Source organism: Corvus kubaryi, unplaced genomic scaffold (genome assembly GCF_017639235.1).
Source record: "Corvus kubaryi isolate FWS band 111438036 unplaced genomic scaffold, C.kubaryi_AGA036_p1.0 split1-37296, whole genome shotgun sequence".
Taxonomy (NCBI): domain Eukaryota; kingdom Metazoa; phylum Chordata; class Aves; order Passeriformes; family Corvidae; genus Corvus; species Corvus kubaryi.
In genome coordinates, this window is record NW_024582075.1 from 6891688 (window position 1) to 6911854 (window position 20167).

The 20167-nt window shown below is 38.9% G+C and overlaps 1 protein-coding gene across 4 annotated transcripts in view; it reads left to right on the forward strand.

Annotated features, from left to right (window-relative positions):
• Positions 1-8: 8 nt before the first annotated feature.
• Positions 9-20167, forward strand: part of TTC37 (tetratricopeptide repeat domain 37) — a 47603-nt gene continuing 27444 nt past the window's right edge. For 2 of the 4 annotated variants that reach the window (XM_042012668.1, XM_042012671.1), the window contains exons 1-18: positions 122-219; positions 450-560; positions 1442-1539; positions 2050-2193; positions 3133-3224; positions 3872-3947; positions 5599-5739; positions 8301-8399; positions 8496-8604; positions 10315-10455; positions 11931-12032; positions 14860-14993; positions 15644-15730; positions 15819-15922; positions 16034-16160; positions 17322-17501; positions 17934-18058; positions 18533-18786. In XM_042012668.1, the coding sequence (XP_041868602.1) occupies positions 1450-1539; positions 2050-2193; positions 3133-3224; positions 3872-3947; positions 5599-5739; positions 8301-8399; positions 8496-8604; positions 10315-10455; positions 11931-12032; positions 14860-14993; positions 15644-15730; positions 15819-15922; positions 16034-16160; positions 17322-17501; positions 17934-18058; positions 18533-18786 (2005 nt within the window). In that variant the 5' untranslated portion in view covers positions 122-219; positions 450-560; positions 1442-1449. Of the gene's footprint in view, positions 99-121; positions 220-449; positions 586-1441; positions 1540-2049; positions 2194-3132; positions 3225-3871; positions 3948-5598; positions 5740-8300; positions 8400-8495; positions 8605-10314; positions 10456-11930; positions 12033-14859; positions 14994-15643; positions 15731-15818; positions 15923-16033; positions 16161-17321; positions 17502-17933; positions 18059-18532; positions 18787-20167 lie in introns of those variants that run through there. The other 2 variants (XM_042012670.1, XM_042012669.1) reach the window with 2 other exon arrangements.

Sequence of the window (20167 nt, forward strand, 5' to 3'; positions counted from 1 at the left end):
TAAGACTTGACCCGCCGCACGCTACCGCACATTGCGGCCTACAACTCCCACAGTGCCTCGGGCGGCGGTCTGCAGTTCCCAGCGTGCCCTGGGAGACGGTAACTATATCTTCCGCAGTGCCCCATGGAAAAATGAGGGTGGGTGTTGCGCGTCACTGCCCTGCAGCCGAGTGCGCATGTGCGCGGGCGGCTGAGGTGGCGAGGCCGGCGGTGGCTGCAGGTGCGGTAGGAGCGAGTGCCGAGGCGCCGTGGTCGCCTGGCTGGGTCCGCCGCGGCTTTTCCTGGGGGGCTGCGAGCGTGCATTGCCTCCCCAGGCAGTCCGCGGCCCCGAACCCCATCCGCGGGCCCCGGACCCCGCCCGCGGGCCGGGCTGGATGGCCTCGCTCCAGGGGCTGGCGGCCTCCCCGGTGCTCGGGTTTGCGCCGAAGTGGTATTTTGTGGTCTCTGTAGGTGACAGTGGATCTCATGCTGGACAGTGCCCGCGGTGGGGTGCGTTTGTGATGGCCGAAGCGTCTGTTCCCTCGTAGGAAGCAAATTTATCTCCAGGAGCTGCTGAGCAATGCAAGTCCAACAGGTTTCTTTATAGGTTCTGAGGAAATCTTTGAAATTCGGTCTCATCTTGTGTCTTTTCATTGCTAAATTAGCACTGGGCTCTTAAACGTTGCTTTATTTTTGCTTTTAAGCTTCTAGAAAGTTTTTTTTTGTTCTTTAGCTGTTTGCTTTTTTCATATTTTTGGGTGCTGGCAGCAGCACTGTTGTTTCTCAGCCTCATCCCTCTCGGCAGCTTTGACTGTGGTGTTTCTAAAGTTCGTTTTGGTGTACCACATACACCAAAACAGTGCATGATTGTGTTCAAAAGCGCAAATGCCTTTTTGGTGTGTCCTTAAATGCTTTTTCTTTTTTGATTCATGGCTGTGGTCAGAAGCAGAGTCTGCCGTAAGTGTGTGTGAAGGGAGGGGAGCAGGGTGGGCCACACCAGAGTGTAAGTGACAGATGGCCGTGGTGCTGCTGTAGAAAGCACACAAGAAAAACCCTGATTCTTAGCAGCCGCTGGAACACGTCTCGGCAATAGGGTTCTTAAACACAGTTTACTGCTTAGTTTCTTTTTAAAGAGGAGCTACTATGTGTAGCGTGTTTTCTCGTAAGTCTAACTACAGGCTCTGAAAACACCTCTCCTCCTACTTAAATTTGTCTTAACCTGTAAGAAAAGTTTCATTCTAGGATAGCTCCTTTGTATGATTTAACTGTTTGGAATAATGACTTAATCCTGCATTGGAGCTAAATGTGAATAATTTTAACCATGTCATTTTTTTCATCAGTTTCTAGTGCTGTGTGCATTTTGGCATATTGCACTACATTTCTCTGTTTAAAATAACCTCTGTGCAGTAAAAGTATATACATTTTGTGTCAGAATATACTGATGATATGTTCTTTGTATTTAGTAGCCACGATGTCAAATAAAGAAGTGAAGGCAGCCTTAAAAAGTGCTAGAGATGCCATAAGAAATAAAGAGTATAAGGAGGCATTAAAACATTGCAAGGTAATTAATTTTATACTTGGAAGGTAAGTTTTGGGCTCTTTGCACATCTTGCTCTCATTTCCATACCCCTACAGCTGTATGATAGTGCAGAGTGAAGAGTACCTAGTTGATGTGATAGTTGAGATGGATTTTCAGATTTAACTTAATTGATTATTTGTATTAGTTTCCCACGTATAAACTTTCATTCCTCTTCCTTTTGAATTTGCTTACGTGTGGCAATAAGAGTATTAAGTCAAGAATGATAGAGATAAAAATCCATTTCTAATCCAAACCTCAGGAATGCTTTAATTGCTGAGCTGCAAGTACAAGTTACTAGCTCAACACTTCAGGGATGAAGCATCCTCTGGCATACGAAGTTGAATTTACTAATCTCAGTCTCTTCCTAAAAATTACGTAACTTCTAGTATTGCCGTATAAAATAGTCCACCAAACTGTAGTGATAAAGCTCAGTATGTGGATCTATAAGTTACATTTCTTTCATCAGTTTTACTTAAAATTGTGTGTTTTTAGGCAGTCTTGAAGCAAGAAAAGAATAACTACAATGCTTGGGTATTCATTGGCCTGGCAGCTGCTGAGTTAGAGCAGCCTGATCAGGCCAAAGGAGCATATAAGAAGGCTATTGAACTTGAACCAAACCAGTTGCTGGCATGGCAGGTATGTGAATGTCCACTTTTTGTTTCCCTCAGAAGTATCACTATGGAGTTAAATATAGGAACAAAGCAGAATTAAGAGCTGTATCTTGTTTTCTTGAGGCCCTTAAGTTCCACAGAAACTTTGGAGTAGCTGAGGTTCATATTAGTTGTGTGTCCAATGTAAAACCATGGTGAACTTTATTTTCAGTATATTTGAGTTTGTGCTTCTTGTTTGTATTTCTACATAGCTGTGAGACATGCAGTGGAGAAGATGAATTCAAACAAACACAGTAAATTTGTCCATATAAAAATTTCTGTGCTTGTAGCTCAAGAAACACTTGACAGTTCTTCTCTTATGGAGAGAAAATGTTTTATCTAGTAATGTCTTTTTCCAGCTTTCAGCATCAAGCGAATTGTTAATGAATTTTGTCGATACTTGAAAGCAAAAGTATACGTTTAAAGTAGCTGTGTGCTGGGTGGTGTGTGCATTACACACACCTATTGTAGTATAGATTTACAACATACAGTTGTGTTATTTATTGGTTTATTAAGCATAAGGTTGCATATTAAGTCTGTTGCTGATAACAATAATCAATGTTTTTCTAAGGTAGTAAGGTTCTCTTACTATTTTCAATATATATGAAAATATATATTTTCATATATATTTCACTATATATGGCCTAGTGAACTTTTATATTGTCTTTTGTGCAGACAAGGTCATGTATTATATACAAGTTTCAAAGAGTTGTTGGTATTAGTTAAGAAAGTGAGGAAAGCTTTTCATTTAATATAAGTAGTGAGTGGGCTGTGCAGAATTCTGCAGTGATTACTGCATTAACACTTGACCCCCTTGAAGGCAATGGCATCATTTTTGTGGGCAGAACAGGTAGTGTTCTCATAAAACATGACTGTTGGCATAAAATCTTATTTCCTTTATTTTTTTTTGCTTTTTTCTGTTAAGGGATTAGCAAATTTATATGAGAAACCCAACCAAATAGATGTCAAAGGAGACTTAGCACATGTTTACCAAAAACTCTTGGAACTCTATGAAAGGTAAAGGATATCGAATACATAAATTCAGTCTTAAGATTTCTAGTTCAGTGAATACCATTGGTGATACACAGTATAGACTTGGATTTTTTAAAGCCTTCTCATATCAGTGGTTTAGCCCTTTTTACTGAGGTTTTCTCTGCTTAGGTAAGGTTTCTTTTTCCTGTCCCTTTTGGTAGAACAAAAACTCCTTTAGTTTAATTGTACTTGAGGCTAGTAGTTTAGGGAATTCCACGTCATTCTAGTTATATGTCTAAACTCACTACCTTGAAGCATTTATCTCTGATAGTTCACTGCCTGCATTAATAAGAAGGCTTATTTTTCACTGCTTTAAGATCACAGAATATGTGTCATGCAATTCATAGAGGCACAGTTCTAAACAAATCTAACTCAGCTGTCACTGTAGCTGACTAGTGTTTGGTTGTTCCCTTATGTTGAAAATTGATCAGGAAGTCCCTAAAAGTAATTTTTTTTTTTTATTCAGAGCAGCAATGAGTAAAACTTCTAGGGCTATTTGTAGATTTATTCTAAATATTAGTTTGGCAACTGAACCTACTGAAAATTATTTGTCAGAATTTGAATAACATTATACTATTATATGAAAAACTTAACTTACCTTGTGTTGGGGGGATTTTCTTTCTCCTTTCTAGTGGTGACAAGCAGAAATGGTGTGATGTATGTAACAAGCTTGTGGAGCTATATTATCAAGAAAAGAAATATTTAGAGGTAGGTCAAGCACTTTCTTTCTTCTAACAGTAATTTTCCATTTGATCTGGCTACTTTTTTTCAAGGAATCCCTACTTTTATGGGCCACAGACCACTTAAGATCTTGTGGACCCCAACAAGGAAGAACTGATTTTAACTGTTTTTTTTTTCTTTTCTACTGGGTAAGACTTGGATGCAATCCATTAAACTAACAGAACTGGCAAAGACTATTAGTATTGAGGCTGAAAGGGCAGAATATAATTCTTCTGTTGTATTTCTAGGAGTCAAAAATGATCCCAGATGTACATTTACATGCTGTATGTGTGAGTCAGGTGTCCCTTCACCTGGCTTGGCCAGTACTAGGTGTCTCATGAGCCCTTCACTGGTGGGGTGATCCCTTCCTAGGCTGTTCCTGATGCTTCATTCTAGAGGCTAAGGTGGGATATGTACACAACCTGAACTCTGTTGCCTGTGTCTTATGTACTGCATTCCCAGCTCAATGATAAGGACACGAAAAGTCTCTTCAGAGCATCACAAGCTTTGCAGAAATCATCATGACTCTGGTCAGTACCACTAGGTGGAGTTGTTAAATGCTTGTGTGGTTCAACAGTAATGTTTCCTGCAATCTCTATCATAATATTACAGAATGCATATTTTGGAGGTATGCTGTTCACTTTTCCTTTGCTCTTTGAAAAAGCTGTTTTCTTATAGGGTGGTGCATGGTCATACTCCATGTCATCTTCCCACCTTTTCTCCAGCAATGGAAAATGAAAAATTTTACGTAGCACAGAGCATGGGGCTGAAGACTATTAGTTAGCTCCAAAGCCTCATTGTATACCATCTTCTTAAACTAAATTTAATGCTAATAGTTTAGCATATGAAGCAGACTTACTCTCTATGGAACAAGAAACTGAAGTTAGACTTCCGGGTCATATTTTTTCTTTTCAGTTCGGTTGACTTTTCCACACTGGAATTTCAGCATGGACTGCTGCTTTTGTTCTCTTTTTGTTTGTAGTGCTATAGATTTTTAGGTCTACTTTTACTGTCGATTTCCTCCAGGAACCAGAGTCAAAATTCATATACTCTTGATGTTCTCTACCTTACTTACTGTACCTTGGAAGGTGGAGAGGTCCCATACAGTCCTTTGGGACTTTATTTAATCAGAAAGCAGATAAATCTGGATTACTTTAAATATTACTCTGTTGTCTACCCTGGTGTGATAGAGTTTGATACCAAAGGGTTAATCCAAGAATAAGGAGTTCTACTGTGTCTGCACTTTGGCAAAGAAACATGGTGTGCAGGATCTGCTTTCTAAGTAAGGACAGAACAAAGATAACAAGAGGACATCTGCTTAGGAATATAGCCACAGCCTAATAAGAGTATAAAAAGACTGAATCAGGGGAGGGTTTTATGGTAATAAACAGTTATAATATGTATGTCGTGACTGTATGTAAGCAACGCACTTGCAGAGGATCAGAATGCACGCTAGGTGGAGTAGTCCCTCATGCAACCCTTACCCAGTAAAAAATGCCGACTTCTTAATGCTGCATTGGTATAAAGGAGTTTTATTTACTCAGTTTTTGGTGAATTTTGGTGACAAGTTGACTGGACTTGTATCGGACCTCTAGCTCTTTAAAGAGTAACAGCATTGGTCATTTGTTGCTGTTGACAGGTGGCTGAAACTTGGCAGAAACTAATACAGATGAAACAGGAGGAAGGTGCAGAAAAGGCAGAGCTTCATCAGCTTTGGAAGAAGATGATCCAGTTACTGAAGGACAGTACAAGGAACCAGGATAATAAGACTGGGCAGTTGGTAATGTTTTTCACTCCTTGTTCAGCTAGGTACATATATAGGTACAGTGCAGCTAGTAATTGAAGCCTGTTTGTCTGAGTTGACTGTCTCAATGTTCAGAGGTACTAAGCCTCTCAGGGAAACGCTGGGCAATTTTACCTTCTGACATAAAGAGCAGCTGTGCAGCAGTCTGAGATGAGTCTTAGCTGTAATGAGTCACATAAATTCTTCACCAATTTTTCCAGCATGGTTTGTCCCACAGGGTGTAGTCCTTCCGTAACAGACTTCTCCAGCATGGGTCCTTTTCTTGCTCTCACATATTCTCACTCCTCTCTCTGCCTGTAATTGCTGTTGCACCAATTTCTTCTCCTTCTTAAATCTATTATGCCAGAGGCACTACCACCATTGCTGCTGCTCTCGACCTCAGCCAACAGTGTGTCTGTCTTGAAGCCAGCTGGGATTGACTCTGTGGGACATGGGGGAAGTTTCTAGCAGCTTCTCATAGAAGCCACCTCACTTAGCCTCCTGTGGGGTGTGCCCAGCCCCCGCCCTGGAGGGACATCTGCTGAGATAAGGAGAGTGCCTAAACCTCCCAGCAGAACTCCCCTGGAAAGGGAGCTACTCTTCAGTTACGACGAGAAGAAGACAAACCCAGAATCCTCTGGGAGACCCTATGCAGATCCTTTGTAACCCATTGGCCCTTACCCTCTGACACCCACCCCCAGTATCCCTATAAAGCTAGACCCCTGCTCCTGCAAGGGCAGAGAGAGCCTGTCCCTGGCCTCCCCTTTGCCAGACTAATAAAGCTGCCTCGTGCGGAACAGCTACACGGGCCTCTCGTCTCTCTGCCTGGTCTGGCCTGGAGGCTGCCCTGCAGAGCTGAGCTGAAATCACAAGCTGACAATCACTAAAGAGCTGACAGTCTCTGCATGGGCCCTCCTGGCCAGCAGCTGAGGGAAGACACTGGGCCCTGGGAAGACGATATCTTTTGGGACCATCTCTCTGGACTGGTCATAGCTTCCTTGGTCAGAGCTACTGACCCCACACCAGCTGCCATAGCCTCCTGCTAGCAAAACCTTGCCACACAAAAGCAGTACAGACGTTCTTCAAAACAGCAAATTTCCCTTTGCTGTCATGCAAGTTAAAAGAGGTGGCTTTGTGAGGTTTTTCCATTTCGTTGTGCCTATTCTTTATCCTAGATAGAAATGTTTTGGTTCAGATTTTCTTTTCTTCTCGAGATGTTAAGCTCTCACTTCTTAGGAAAGTGTCAAAGCTGATTGAAACAAACAGAATGATCATGAATTATACTCATCCTGTGTTCTCTGCGGACAAAGTTAATTTTGTTTTATCTGATTGATCTGTTCTTGCAAGCTGAACCTCACCTTCAACATGAAAGGTGGAAATTTCTCATCTCCAGTCTGTTTGTAGCAGTGTTTCAGAAAGGAGAAAATACAAATTGAAGTAATTTCAGATGGCAAAAAGTTTGATCTGGATCTCTGCTTTTGAGAAGGCAAAGACCTTAACTTACAAGCTGTTATAGAAAAGAGGTACTGCAGGCAGCACTGCTTTCTTTTTTGGAAAGAAAAAATAACTTGAAAATAGAGAAAAAAAGGGCATAAACATCAGGAATAGGTTTCACATGCAAACGTAGAGTTTACTGTGGTCTTGAGTAAAGCACCTGAACCAGGAAGGATGTGGGCCTGAAGGCAACACACTTCAGTATTTCTCTTGTGACAAGCTGTGTACAACTTTTTGTTTAGCATGCTTGTTTGTAAGCCTGCACTCCGGTGTCTTTGTTCTCCAATATATAAAGAGTCAAGAAAAAAAAGATTAGATTTCTAGACTAGAGCAGAGAGAAGGGCTGACAGCTAATCCTATAGGATAGTCACCTAATTTACTTCTTTGAACTGGGATTAGGTTTGAGGAAGAATGTATGTTCTTGCAAATTTTACCTTCTTTTTACCATCTTATGTTACATGGTAGCATATTATTGCTTCATTTTGTACTAGAAAATTTACATGCTTTAGAGGCTGAGTGCTGCTTCATGATAAGGAACTTGCTTCATGACTTTCTCTGTTCATAGCACTAGTGTAAACTTAATGACTAGGACCAAGGTAATAACATGTAACTATCCACTTTAATATGGGAGGGCTGGAAAGCATGTGCTCTTTGGATTTGTGTGGTTTGGAGAAGAGTGAGGAGTGACCTCTACTGTCTGCAACTTCCCGAGGAGGGGAAGTGGAGAGGGAGGCACTAAGCTATTCTTTCTGGCATCTAGTGATAGAATTTGTAGGAATGCTTCACAGGACTTGACACGTGTCAGCATTTCTTTACCAAAAGGGTGGTCAGACATTGAAGTGGCCTTCCTAGAAAGTCAGTTGATGCCTGAAATCTATCAGTGTTCAAGAGGCATTTGGTCAATGCTCTTAATAACATGCTTTACCTTTTGGTCAGATCTGAACTGCTGAGGCGTGTGGACTAGGTAATTGTTGTATGTTCCTTCCAACTGAAATATTCTATTGTATGAAGGTAACATTTCCCTAATTTTCTTTTTTCTCACTCCTAATTTTTTCTTATTTCAGCTTTTGACCGCATTTGAACATGCGCTGAACTCTGCTGACGTGGTTCCTGGTGAAGACCACCAAAATCTTTACAAAGACTTCATACAGTGCTTGTCAAAAGTAAGGTTTTGTTAAGGTGCCTTAGTAAGAAAATAGATGTATTATTTCATGTCTGAGAATTCACACAATTAACTGTTTACTTTTTTTCCTTTCAAGTTTCCTCATGAAGTAGCTAGGTTGGAAAAGGCCTGTCATGATATGATGGCTTTGTACCCTACCATGAGTTATCCTTTGGAAGTACTTTGCTTGCACTTTATTCATTCAGGTGAGTAGGATGGATTTAGGCATTTCTGGGGCTTAAATTTTGTCTTTTGTAGTTGGTTTTGTGACAATCTGTTTACAAGTTTTTACCCTTCACAACCCAGTACAAATACACTCTTTACTTCTATGTTATCTTTCTGGAAATAAAGTGTTTGGTCTGATCCTAGCCCTGTAACTGAATAGTGACTCTAACTGCTCTCCACTCTTAACTCCTGTGAGTCAAGTCCAACTCTTTGAAGTCTCAAAGAAAGAATCCCTTACTTGAAAGCAGCCTCTCCAGATAAATGGAGATTAGCTTCTTGACCTTCTAAGAAGAAATGGAAGAGTGTTAGCGAGTGCTCTAAGTCTGAGGATGGACTACACTTAGGTTATTCTTCACACAGATTCTCTTTCTGCACAAAAAAAAACCCAGATAAACATTTGTGAAACTTTGTTAGAAAGTGTGCCTTGTGAATAGGGAATAAACAGATCTTTTTAGCTGCATGTTCTGAGTAGAAAAAACCAAAAGGGGTGTGTTCAGAAGTGCAGGGATCTGAAAACTATGCATTACTATTTTGAGTCATTTATGAAACAACATTGCAATAGTGTTGGACATATTCGCATCATTTTCAAAGGTAATTATTGGATTTTGGCTTTTCATTTTATTGTTTAAGGCATCAGAAGTTGATTTATTTATTTTTAAGGCAAGGAAACAACATCAGAAAAAAAACCTCCAGAAATAATTTTCAACTTAAGAGAAAAAGGCCTTTTCCTGTTTTGGAGAAATGGAATAATGTAGCAAAATAAAGCAAGTGAGAATTTTTCACTTTGATTTGAAAGTATGAAGACAAATGAGGCCCAGACTCTAAATTTGTAAAGCATTTGAAAATGCTTTACATTTTGAAGAAACAGGCAGAAACTAATTTTCAAAGGAAAAGGTTGGCACAGTTCTTGTGTACCAGTGCTCTGACAACATCTCGCCATCCTACAAGCTTTTGGAGTGGGAAGGATGCTGCTTATGCTTTAGTAAGGCTGTTTGTTTACATCTGAGTCATACATTTTAATCCTTCATGTCCTGCACTTCACGTAAGTTTGTTAACTCAGATGCATTGTTAAGTCACCTTTACCAAATGCAGATCAAAGCAACTGTTACGCCATATGATTCAATAATTTCTTTAAGAAAATAATAGTTTGAAGGTTTTTGCAACAAGTCACAAAGTTCCTGTAAGCATTGCCAAGTCTACAGTCGCAGCTAAACACAAGTGTCAAAAGTTAGTGGCATCAGTTAAAATTAAGCTGAAATATTAAATTATATGGTTTCACAGCAAGGTAGTTTCAGCAAGCTCATCACATCAAATTGGTAGGTACACAACATCTGTTCTGGAGGGAAATTATTTTGATTTATTTGTGGCAGATTTTGACATGTGGGCATTCAGCTGGACTTACATGAAAAGCATGTGAAAGAATATTTATTAATAAAGGAAGTATACCTGTAGTAATTTAGCAAAAGTGGTTATTCAGGTTTCAGCATGTCCATTTATTTTGTTTCACAGTGCTGAGTATTTAGATTACTTCTTGGGTTTCGTTTTTTTATATGATAGAGGATGATAGGTAAGTAGTGCCTTTGGAAAATCTTGTACTCAAAGGATAATGATCATTCACACAGATAAAGTGAGATGTTGCAGTTGCTTTTTTAATCTAAAACTCTGTAAAATGTGTCTTTTTCTGAAACCAGGTACTTTGTCGGAAAAGGCCCTGCACTGTTTCTCTAGGCTTTTGGAGATAGATGCGAGCAGTGGTCCAGGCGTCATTGGTTTTGGTATAAAATGCCTCAAAGAAAAGAAATACAAGGAGGCTGTTAAGAGTCTTACTGAAGGTAAATGTGTAATATGAGGTGTAAGTAGTCTGTAAGTCGAACACCAGCTTTAGTTCATGTTGAATAGTTAGGGAATCTTATACTTGCATAGTAGTTTGCCAATTCTAAGACCAGCTAGAATTTAAAAGAATGCTGAACACTTTGACTGTGTTGAAATATTTTAAGTACAGCTTTAAGTATAACATCTCTGAAGCCTTTCATTTGTACTAGAGTCAGCTCTGTAGTGTTTTAAGGTAAACTATTTTTAATCCTGCTGTTATTGGGGAAATAACTGTAGGAAACACTATATGGAGCAATAGCCATAAATGAAGGAATGTGGAATTTATGAAGTAAAATGTAATGCAACTTCTCTAGTAGAAGTTGCATTACTGCATTTCTCTGAACAAAGATGACTTTTCTCTGAAGTTATTTCATTTTAAAATTTCTTTAACACTTACACTAGGTAAAGACTTACATTGAGTATCTAGAGAAAAATATTGTAAGAATTTCTTCCTTTTTTTGTTGTTGTTTTACAGTAACGATATTTGTTGAGGAGTTGGCTTACTCATCTGTAAATTAACTTGCTTGTATTGAAATGGTAAAACTCTTTGCAAAGTACTCATCAGTATACTCGTGGGAAAGCAGGACTGCCCACTCTAACTCTGCTGCTGTGGCAGCTTACAGTGAAAATTGGGTAAATAACTGGGATGTAAGGGTTCATGAGTCAGTCAGACTATGCTGTGATATCCTGCATCCATTCTCCTAGGTTTAGAATAAAATTGTTTCTGAAATGGAATTTCAGAATATTCTACAGTAGTTTACAGTGGAACAACAACTTGCCTAAAATATGAAATAAAAGTTTCATGTGCCTGAGAGCTCATGAAGAAGAAAAAGTGTTCCTTGGAAAACAAATTCTTCTGGCTTAAATGGCCATTGTATGTTTTGACAAAACATACATCCTGGTTTTGACCAAAGATAATACTTTATCTTAGATAATATTAAGTTGCTTTTCTATTTTTATTTTAACACATAGACTTTGCTCACTGCAGAGAGAATGCAAAGACAAGGGTCTTGGTATAATGTGTAAATATATAGGTTTGGGAATAGTGTCTTTTGCAATGAGATACGTGTTTGCATCTTAGACATTGAGACTTCCAGGCATTACTTAGTAGTTACATATCAGAAGGCAGAAATTCAGTTTTATTGGTGAGTCTTTAATTAGGGCGGGTTCATCAGAAAGTTTCAGTGTATGTAATGTTATATGCAAAATTAAGCCTAACTGAAACTTACATGCTTTCTAGTTTTTGCCTTGTTGCGTGGAGACCTCTATGTCTAAAACAGTCTAAAATAAGACTCGGAAAAAATTAACTGCAAGTCTTACTATCTGATTGATAATATGTTTTTGATGGCATTATATGGAAATACAGTATCTACCAGCTGCAGTGTCTGCAAGCCTAAGCAACTTTTTAAAGTGTCTTTTTTAAACTCTTTACTAGGTTTGCAGAAGACTAACCAGTGTCCAGCAGCATGGCATTATTTAGCAGAGGCACAGATGAAGATTCACGAACACAGGAATGCTGTCCTGTCCTGCAATCAAGGTAACTGCCTGCTAATTGGAAGAGCAACTGCAGAGGTACACTGCTATATGTAGTCCAGCCAATGTGGCCTTTGTGTGGTAGGTCTGAGTTAGCGGTAGTCACAGTCCCTTGCTTTTTGCAGTCTCAAGCTTGTGCTACCTCTCTTTATGATAGCTGAAAAGCACCTTATGCTGCTTAGTCTCAGGAACAGAGAAAATACTTGGCTAAGTGGATCCAGAAAGCTGTCTGATGGTTAATATTTAGAAGGTTTTCATGTTCTGATGTGCTGCTTCTGCTGGTGGTTCACCAATCCTGGCAAGCAACAGATTGCCTGAAACCACAAGGGTAGGTGTCACAAATATTTAGTCTGGTAGATATCATATTTCAACCTCTAAGACAAATTTTTAATCAAGTTAATGTAAAATGCAGAGGTTATGTGTAGTACAGCTGCATCTGAAGAAAACTCACTAAGTGTAAAACTTGATGTGTGCTAGCTGGCAGTGAGGGCAATTATTGTGATCTAGTGATGCATATCTCAACTGAACAGAACCACTCTCTGGTCGTTAAAAGTGAAGGGGAAGATAAAGTGGACTTTTTTTGTGGCAGGGACAAGTTCAGTGAAAAATTTCTCAAGAAAGACTTGAAGACGTAAAAGTATACAGACCTGGCTAAACAGTCATGGGAAATCAAGGGAAAAGTACTTGCTGGCAAGAGAAGTTCAAAATACCTATAAATTTGGGTGGAGGAAAAATGAAAACTGAACAAAGTAGGTAAAAAAGAAATTTATTGCAGAAAGAATGAAAATGGGGTAATTCTTTTCCTATCTGTGTTCAGTGTGGAAGAGCTCAGGGTAACTTTGTACCATGACCCTTCTTTTCAGTAGATTGATCTAATGACTTGTCTGTGATGAGTGTTAATAGCAGTGTCTGTAAAACAAGACAAGGAAACATAGCATTAAGAAACTATGAGATACCAACTTAGGAATTCACTGAGGAAGATAAAGATAAAAATGCTGAAGTTTTAAGGGGTTACATAATTGCGTGCTGAACCTGTCTTGCCACCCAAAGGCTTGGAAGTAGATAGCATGGCTCTAAGTTTTAAAAAAGGTTCTAGGAAAGTTCAGGGAAACCACTGACAGGTCTGGTATATTTAGTGGTCGAATTGGTTAAAACTGAAACAACAGAGTTAAAGAATTTGTGTAGAAAGATATTTTGGGGGTAGACAGCATGGCCTTTTAAAAGTTGCATATTTAGAACTCCTTCAAGGAACTTAGGAGCACTTGGATAAGGGAGATTTCCAGGTGATAATTTGTAAAATCCCTTACATACTGTTAAGGAAACTACTTCTTAACCCAAGGCTATTTAAAGTTGTAACATTGAGTGTTGAGTTTTTTTAAGTAAGTTAAAAAGTAGAGCAGGGTATAGTAATTACATCTGTTTTCAGGCTGGAAGGAGGTGTCCCATGCATTTTCCCTAATACCTGTGCTGTTTATGAATGCTGAGTAATAAGGTTACAATTTGCTGCTATGCAAAGCAGACTGCAAAACTTCGAGGTGATTACCAGAGTGCATAACTAAGTGTTAAAGCTGTAGAATTTTACGTATTATTTTCAATGCAGAATGATAGTTGTGGGAAGAAGTGTTCTTACAAAGCTGTCCTACACTCTCGTTGAAGTAGAGTGCAGAAAGTCCCTGATCTGTATGAAAAAATAGGACTTTCCTCTGCTCTGCTTTACAGGCATGCCAAATATTAGCAATTTCAGAAAAGGGAATGGTTAGTGAAACATACCATCCACAAACAGTAGCTTTAAGAACTTCAGCAGCATAATAAAATCTGTGTGTAGTTTTGGTACCTATGCACCCCATCTCAAAAAGAAAATAAGAGTAGAAGTTAATAGACTAGAAATAAGGTTGATCAACTGTATAAAAAAAATGCAGCATATGAGAACAAGTAAATAGCCTGACAAGTCCTTTTCCAGCCTGGGGAAGAGATAATTTTAACTCTGTGAAGATGCAAATGGTGTGGAATACAAATGAAGATCAAGTGTTTTGTTTTCCTATGTGGGGTCTGGCTAGTGCCAAATACAGCTAAAATGGCAAGCTCAGAGCAAACAAAACAAGTTTTGTTTTTCAATGCAAAGGGTAAGTTAAGGTGTTGTTCCTTGCTAAAAGATGCTTTTGATGCAGAAATTTTTCTTAAGTCCAAAGCATATGTGGAAAGTTGGAGACAATTTTGGGGAAACATCGCTTTTTACTTGTCTTGTGTAAGTGGCTGTATCAAATCAGACAAAAGTTTGTCCAACATTAAAATAAAGAAATAAAATTAATTGAGTTATGCAGGAAGTTTTTCCCTTTGGAGAATGGTGATACTCAACAGAGAGGTCTTCAATCTCTAGGACTGAAGATCCCAGAGATTATTCTCTGTATTGGAAAAGTAATCAGAACTGCGTTAAAAGGTACAAAGTACAGGCACGAAGGTAAATCCCTGGTTGCAGTAATATTCTTTTATTTGAACACTGAAGTGCAAAACAACTTGTTTGTTGAATGGAGTTCTAAAGAAACAATGACCTGTGGAAAAAATGGTGACACTCTGTTTGTAAGGCCAGCAGTTAGAAAGCAATCAGTATCCATCCATCTCAGCATCTGAGACAACCTCCTAGAATTGACTTAATTTTTAAACTTGAATGAGTAGGAATTTTACAGGACAATTTCTTATATATGGGTGAGAGCACTCTGAATGGTGTTCTATTAGACAGAAAAGGAAAGATTTTAGAAATATTTGGAAGAGTGCTGCTCTCTGTACTTCTTCTTTTCTCATTTAACTTGGTGAAAGGTTCTTCTTGTCAACAGCTCTTGAGGCTCTTGGAACTCCTGAGGGTCCTAATCTTCGGTGGAAGAACCTTGCCCTTCAGTTGAAAGCAGAGACTTTGATTAAAATAGCTGATGCTGATGCTGCAGAAGAAGCCATTAAAGCGCTTGAGCAGGTATTTTTATTGGCAAAAAGGTCTGGGGTTTTTAAAATATTAAAAAGTGCTCTTATCTTTCTGTACTTAAGCTGAGTATTTCTACTCTGGCCTCCTTTCAGCTTTGTGGTTTAGACCATTCCTACTAGCTGTTGTGTTATTCAAACATTTCTTCCATCCCTGCTTTTTCAGGCTTTGCTGCAGCTCTTTTTAATTTGCAATTCTAATTTTAGAAGCTGTCACTTTTGACTTTGTCCGGTCTTGCTCACTGTTGCTGGGTTCTTGCTAGTTCTATGCTGTTACTCATCTTAATTTTGATTCATGTTATAATTCTGCCTCCCATGTCCTTCACCCACTTGTCATTAGTCATGAAGAACGTACTACCTTAAGGTTGAATGGTTAAGCTTTAGGGGAAGTTGCTTCCCCTTGTTTTTGTCACACAGTTTCATTCTTTTTTGTTTTTCTTCATACTTCTGTACCTTTGTCCTTGCTCTTTACAGTCTTACGCTTGATCCTCATCAAAATTATTTTGAGTCTTCTCAGGGGTAATAGAGAAAACATTTAAATGCTTTCTTGTCTATATCTTCATGCAGTCTGTCTGCTTTTGATGCCTTTGACTTCTTAATGTGGGAACAGAATATGTTAATTGTGTTTATTACATGGTTTTCTAGACCGTAGATGCAAGCAGTGACCCAGTGGTTTCAGCTCTCAGGGGTCAGGCTTATCTAAACAAAGGTTTAATGGATCAGGCTTCAAAGGTTAGTGCTTTTTGTCATTCCTGTAAGCTAAGCACAATTCTTGTTTTCATTGAGGAATTAACTAGGGAAAAATGACATCGTTTTGCAGATTTCACAAGAGCTTCTGTTGTCCCACCCTGATCTGGCTGAAGCCCATGCTTTAGAGGGTTTCATCCATTATTCCCAAAAGAACTATGAACAGGCAGAAAAAAGGTAGACTTTTTTTTTCTTTCCTCTAACAGGGAAGTGTGGTGGGAGAGTAGAATATAGTATTTTGCAGCTTTTGAGAATTTGTCTGACCTGACCTGTGTTCATTTTATTCAGTTTTCTAAGTGCTATTGAAAAAAAGGCTGGAACTGCAGAGTATCATCAGTACCTGGGACTCACATACTGGTTCATGAGTGATGAGACAAAAAAAGACAAAGGAAAAGCACTCACTCAGTTTTTGAAGGTAAAGACTACTTTAACTGTTGATGTAGAATTAGTGTTTTCCTGCATCAGAAGCCAAATACGGAAAATACACTGGCTGGAATGAGAGATTTGAATATTCTCCTTGTTACAATGTGTGAGCCTCCAGAGCCTGTAAGCTAGGTTCTGCTGTGCAAAAAGGCATTGCAGGGAACTGTGCGGTTACCTGGAATCTCCCTGCTTTTGTTTTCAATTAATTCTGGAGGCCTTTGAATTAGCAAAACTTAGTGATGATCCTCTCCATCTTCTGTCCTTGGGGGTTGGAAAGTGGAGGCCTCTAGATAGATATGCAGCATATGCCTTTGAAGACCTTTTGAAATGAGGAGGACAGAATTCAAATTAGAAAAACATGAAGAAGGAAAAAAGTTGAGAATGGTGTTGGGGTTTCACTGTCTGTCCAAGGATGTGAGTTGGTAAAGCCCCATAATTTATATTTAGTGACTGTGGCTTTTTTTCTGAACATAGATCATAACATGAATCAAAAAGATTTAATTTGACATCTGTATTAGTAACTTGGAAGTATACGAAATAAAACTCCAGGCATTGTAAACTCACCATGTAACTTTATGTTAGGTTTTGGCAACTCAAATCATTGCCTACTGTCTGCACTTCAGTAACAGCATAGTATAGTGGCAAATGTAGTTGAAGGGAACAGTTCTTTTGGTTCTAAACCATTTTATGTGATCTTTATTATTATCGACAAAGCTGTTTCCTGCTGCTTGGAGGCTGTGGGTTTCTTAACTTTAAGCAAATCTGCCAAGTGCATCTAAGAAGGAACTGAAACTTTAGAAAAGGCTGGAGTTAATTGTGGTGTAATATGGTAAGACTATGAACATAATGACTGAAACAGAGTAGAACATGAAAATTATGAGATGTCATAAAGATTTGCTTTCTCCTATCACAACTATTTTAGTGCTTTTTATACAAAATGCTTTGTGTCATGAGATTTGTAGCAGATTTTCCAGCTATTTAAAGCTCAGGTAATCTGTGCAATTTTAAAATAAAGTTTGACAACTCAGATATATCACAGAAGGGGCTTAAAAAATATGATAAGCAGAGACTGAACAAGCAGTTATCACTGGACCTGTCTGTAAGTATAATCCTTCAAAATGCTGTCTGATGTTGTGTTTGTATTTCCTTATAGGCGGCAAAATTTGACAGCTACTTGGGAAGTGCCTTTTGTTACCTAGGTAACTACTACAGAGACATTGCTGGAGACAAAAGTAGAGCTCGTGGTTGCTATAAAAAGGCTTTTGAACTGGATGAGACGGATGAAGAATCTGGAACAGCAGCTGTAAACTTAAGCATGGAACTTGGAGACATGGTATTGTACATTCAGAATGTCAGATTACTGCTGGTTTGTTCTATTAATCCTCCTCTTTGAGGAATCACTTCAGGTTTCCTCTGTATTTAAGATCTGAAAACAAATGTTTTGTCATTTCTTAGCAGCTTTTATAGTTGTACCTGCTTCAGTTTTATGTTCCAATTCCAAATTAAATTTGGAGAGAAGGGTGAGAGAAGATTAATGAGAAGAGTAGGAGAACCAAGCATAACACTGGAGTCATCACGTGTGATATAGATGAAGGATTTTTTCAGCAGGAAACATAAAGAGAAAGTTAGGGGGTTTTCCTTATTTAGCTTTTGTTACTTCTTTTTTTCATTCTCCACCTTGCTACTTTGAGGAAGGCATAGAAAGTCATAAGAATATTTTTTAAAAGTTTCTTGTTTACTAACTTGGCATTTGGTACTTTGTTAGGACACTGCTCTGTCAATCCTGAATGAAGTAACTGGAAAAGCAAGACCTGGTACAGCAAAATGGGCCTGGCTTCATCGTGGACTTTATTACCTGAGAACTGGTCAGCCGTCACAAGCAGTGGCTGAGTAAGAGAACTGGTGGTTGGTTTAAATCCTTTTCTACAAATCCCAATGAACTGGTCTTTGCTCATAGCAAGTTTTCAAAATAAGTTAGCTGATTATAGCTTGTACTAAACAATGGGAAATGGGTCTGAGCAAGCTGCGTCTCTCTTCAGTTCTAGAATTCACAGAATGTATTCTTGTTAACATAGCAGTGTTTTGTACTAACAAGCCTGGTGACAGGCACAGACAAGCCTGCTGTAGTGCTGAATAGCCAGGGTAAGGTACAATGCCTAAAACTGTATAATGCCCTCGGAAGATGAAAAAGCTACTATGCTGTCTTTAAAAGTTCTATGTAATTGTATGTTTGTGTTCTGAAGAGTATATAATGCAGAATTAGTGTCCTGAGCATATACAGTGAAAGGAAATAATTTATGTTAATAATTTATGTTAAATTGTATCATATTTCATTTAAATAAATGTATATCTTGATATCTTCAGTTTGCAGGCAGCTCTCAGGGCTGATCCAAAGGATTCCAACTGCTGGGAGTCTCTAGGGGAGGCTTACTTGAACAGAGGTAGCTATTCAACAGCTCTGAAATCCTTCAGGAAAGCAAGTGAGCTGAACCCAGGACTTGTGTACAGCATTTACAGAGCTGCAGCGCTTGAGCAGATTCTAGGCAAATATGAAAATGCTATAGCTACCTATCAACAAATTTTAAAGAAGACAGAAAACTATGTGCCTGCACTGAAAGGTAACATGTCTGAAAGTGTTCACTTTTCCTCTCTTTACATGCTGTAGTGTTTCAGACTTGTATTGAGGTTTTCTTGCATGGAAGGATAGAATTTATTCTAGGTATGTAGGGCCATGTGGTCTCTTGCATGAAAGCTAGTTTGTAGTAGCACAAGTATCTGAAAAACTCTTCAGTCATGATGAATGTGAGTGATTATTTCTCTTTCAAGTAAGTATGAAAGGTAATTAATCCTGTGTGGCTACCAAGCTGAATGAGTAGAAGAATTGAAGATATATAGAGGAAGCCAGCTAACGGTGCTGTAGTTTCACCTAAGCAGTAAGACACTGGCTCAGCAGGCAATGGAGTCAGACTGCCATTTCAAAGACATGGGCTTATACTGATTTTCTTCTGCTCCTGACCATGTGTTCCTCACTTCTCGTGTTAGTGTGGTGATTCAGACCCCTCTGAGCTTCTCAAAGTAATGAAAAATAGCAGTAAATCCTGAGAGTTCTCACAAGTGTTACAGGTGGCAAGAGTAGAGACCTTCAGGATACAGGTAGGAGCAGAGAGAAGTGGGGCAGTTGGAACTTCTTCCTGGTGCTGGAACTGTGATTCTGAAGTTACATAATGCAGGGAGTATTTAAAATTTTGATAAAAAATGAATAATTGCTCTGTTTGCATTCTCCCTGCCACTTAGTCTTCAATCATTCTCACCGCGTATACCCATCTGAAACAGGTGCTGTTTGCTACTTGATATTGGTTTGAATTTTTAATTATTTTTTTCATTGTATGTAAAGCCTTTTGATTTTTGGATGAATCTAGACTGATTCTGCTAAGACTTAATTCAGAAATGGTGGGTTATTATTGCAAAAGTGGGGGTTTTGTCTGAAAAAGTTACAGTGTGGTTGACACCTCTACCTCCTCTGTGAAACTCCATTTGAATGTTTTCCAGACTAAAGTGACATGGCAAAAGGTCCATAGTGGAGTTGGAGAGTATTGTATTTAGGCAGTTTTACTGGTTGTTGAGCAAGAAGGCAATAGCTGACTGCAGCAGCAGTTTGCAAAGGTGCTGTATAGATGTGTGCACACACGTATGGCTTTCTCAGCGTCTGTCGGTAACAGTTGACAGTGTTACTAGGAATAAAATGCTTTCAAAGTACTTAAGTCCACAGTACCAAGATTGCCCCCATAGCTGCCGTTATACTTACTCTTTTCTTACATCTCCCAAGTCTTCTTTTGTCGTTGCTCACATACAAATCTCTAGTTTGTTAGCTCTAAATCCTTTTGCGTCTCCAAACAGCCTTCAGTTTCTTAGAGACTTTTTATGATGTTTGGTCCGATTCTTTAATTTTTGTGGACGTTCTTAAAACTCTGTGAAGTTCTTTGGCTGTCCCCATCAGTG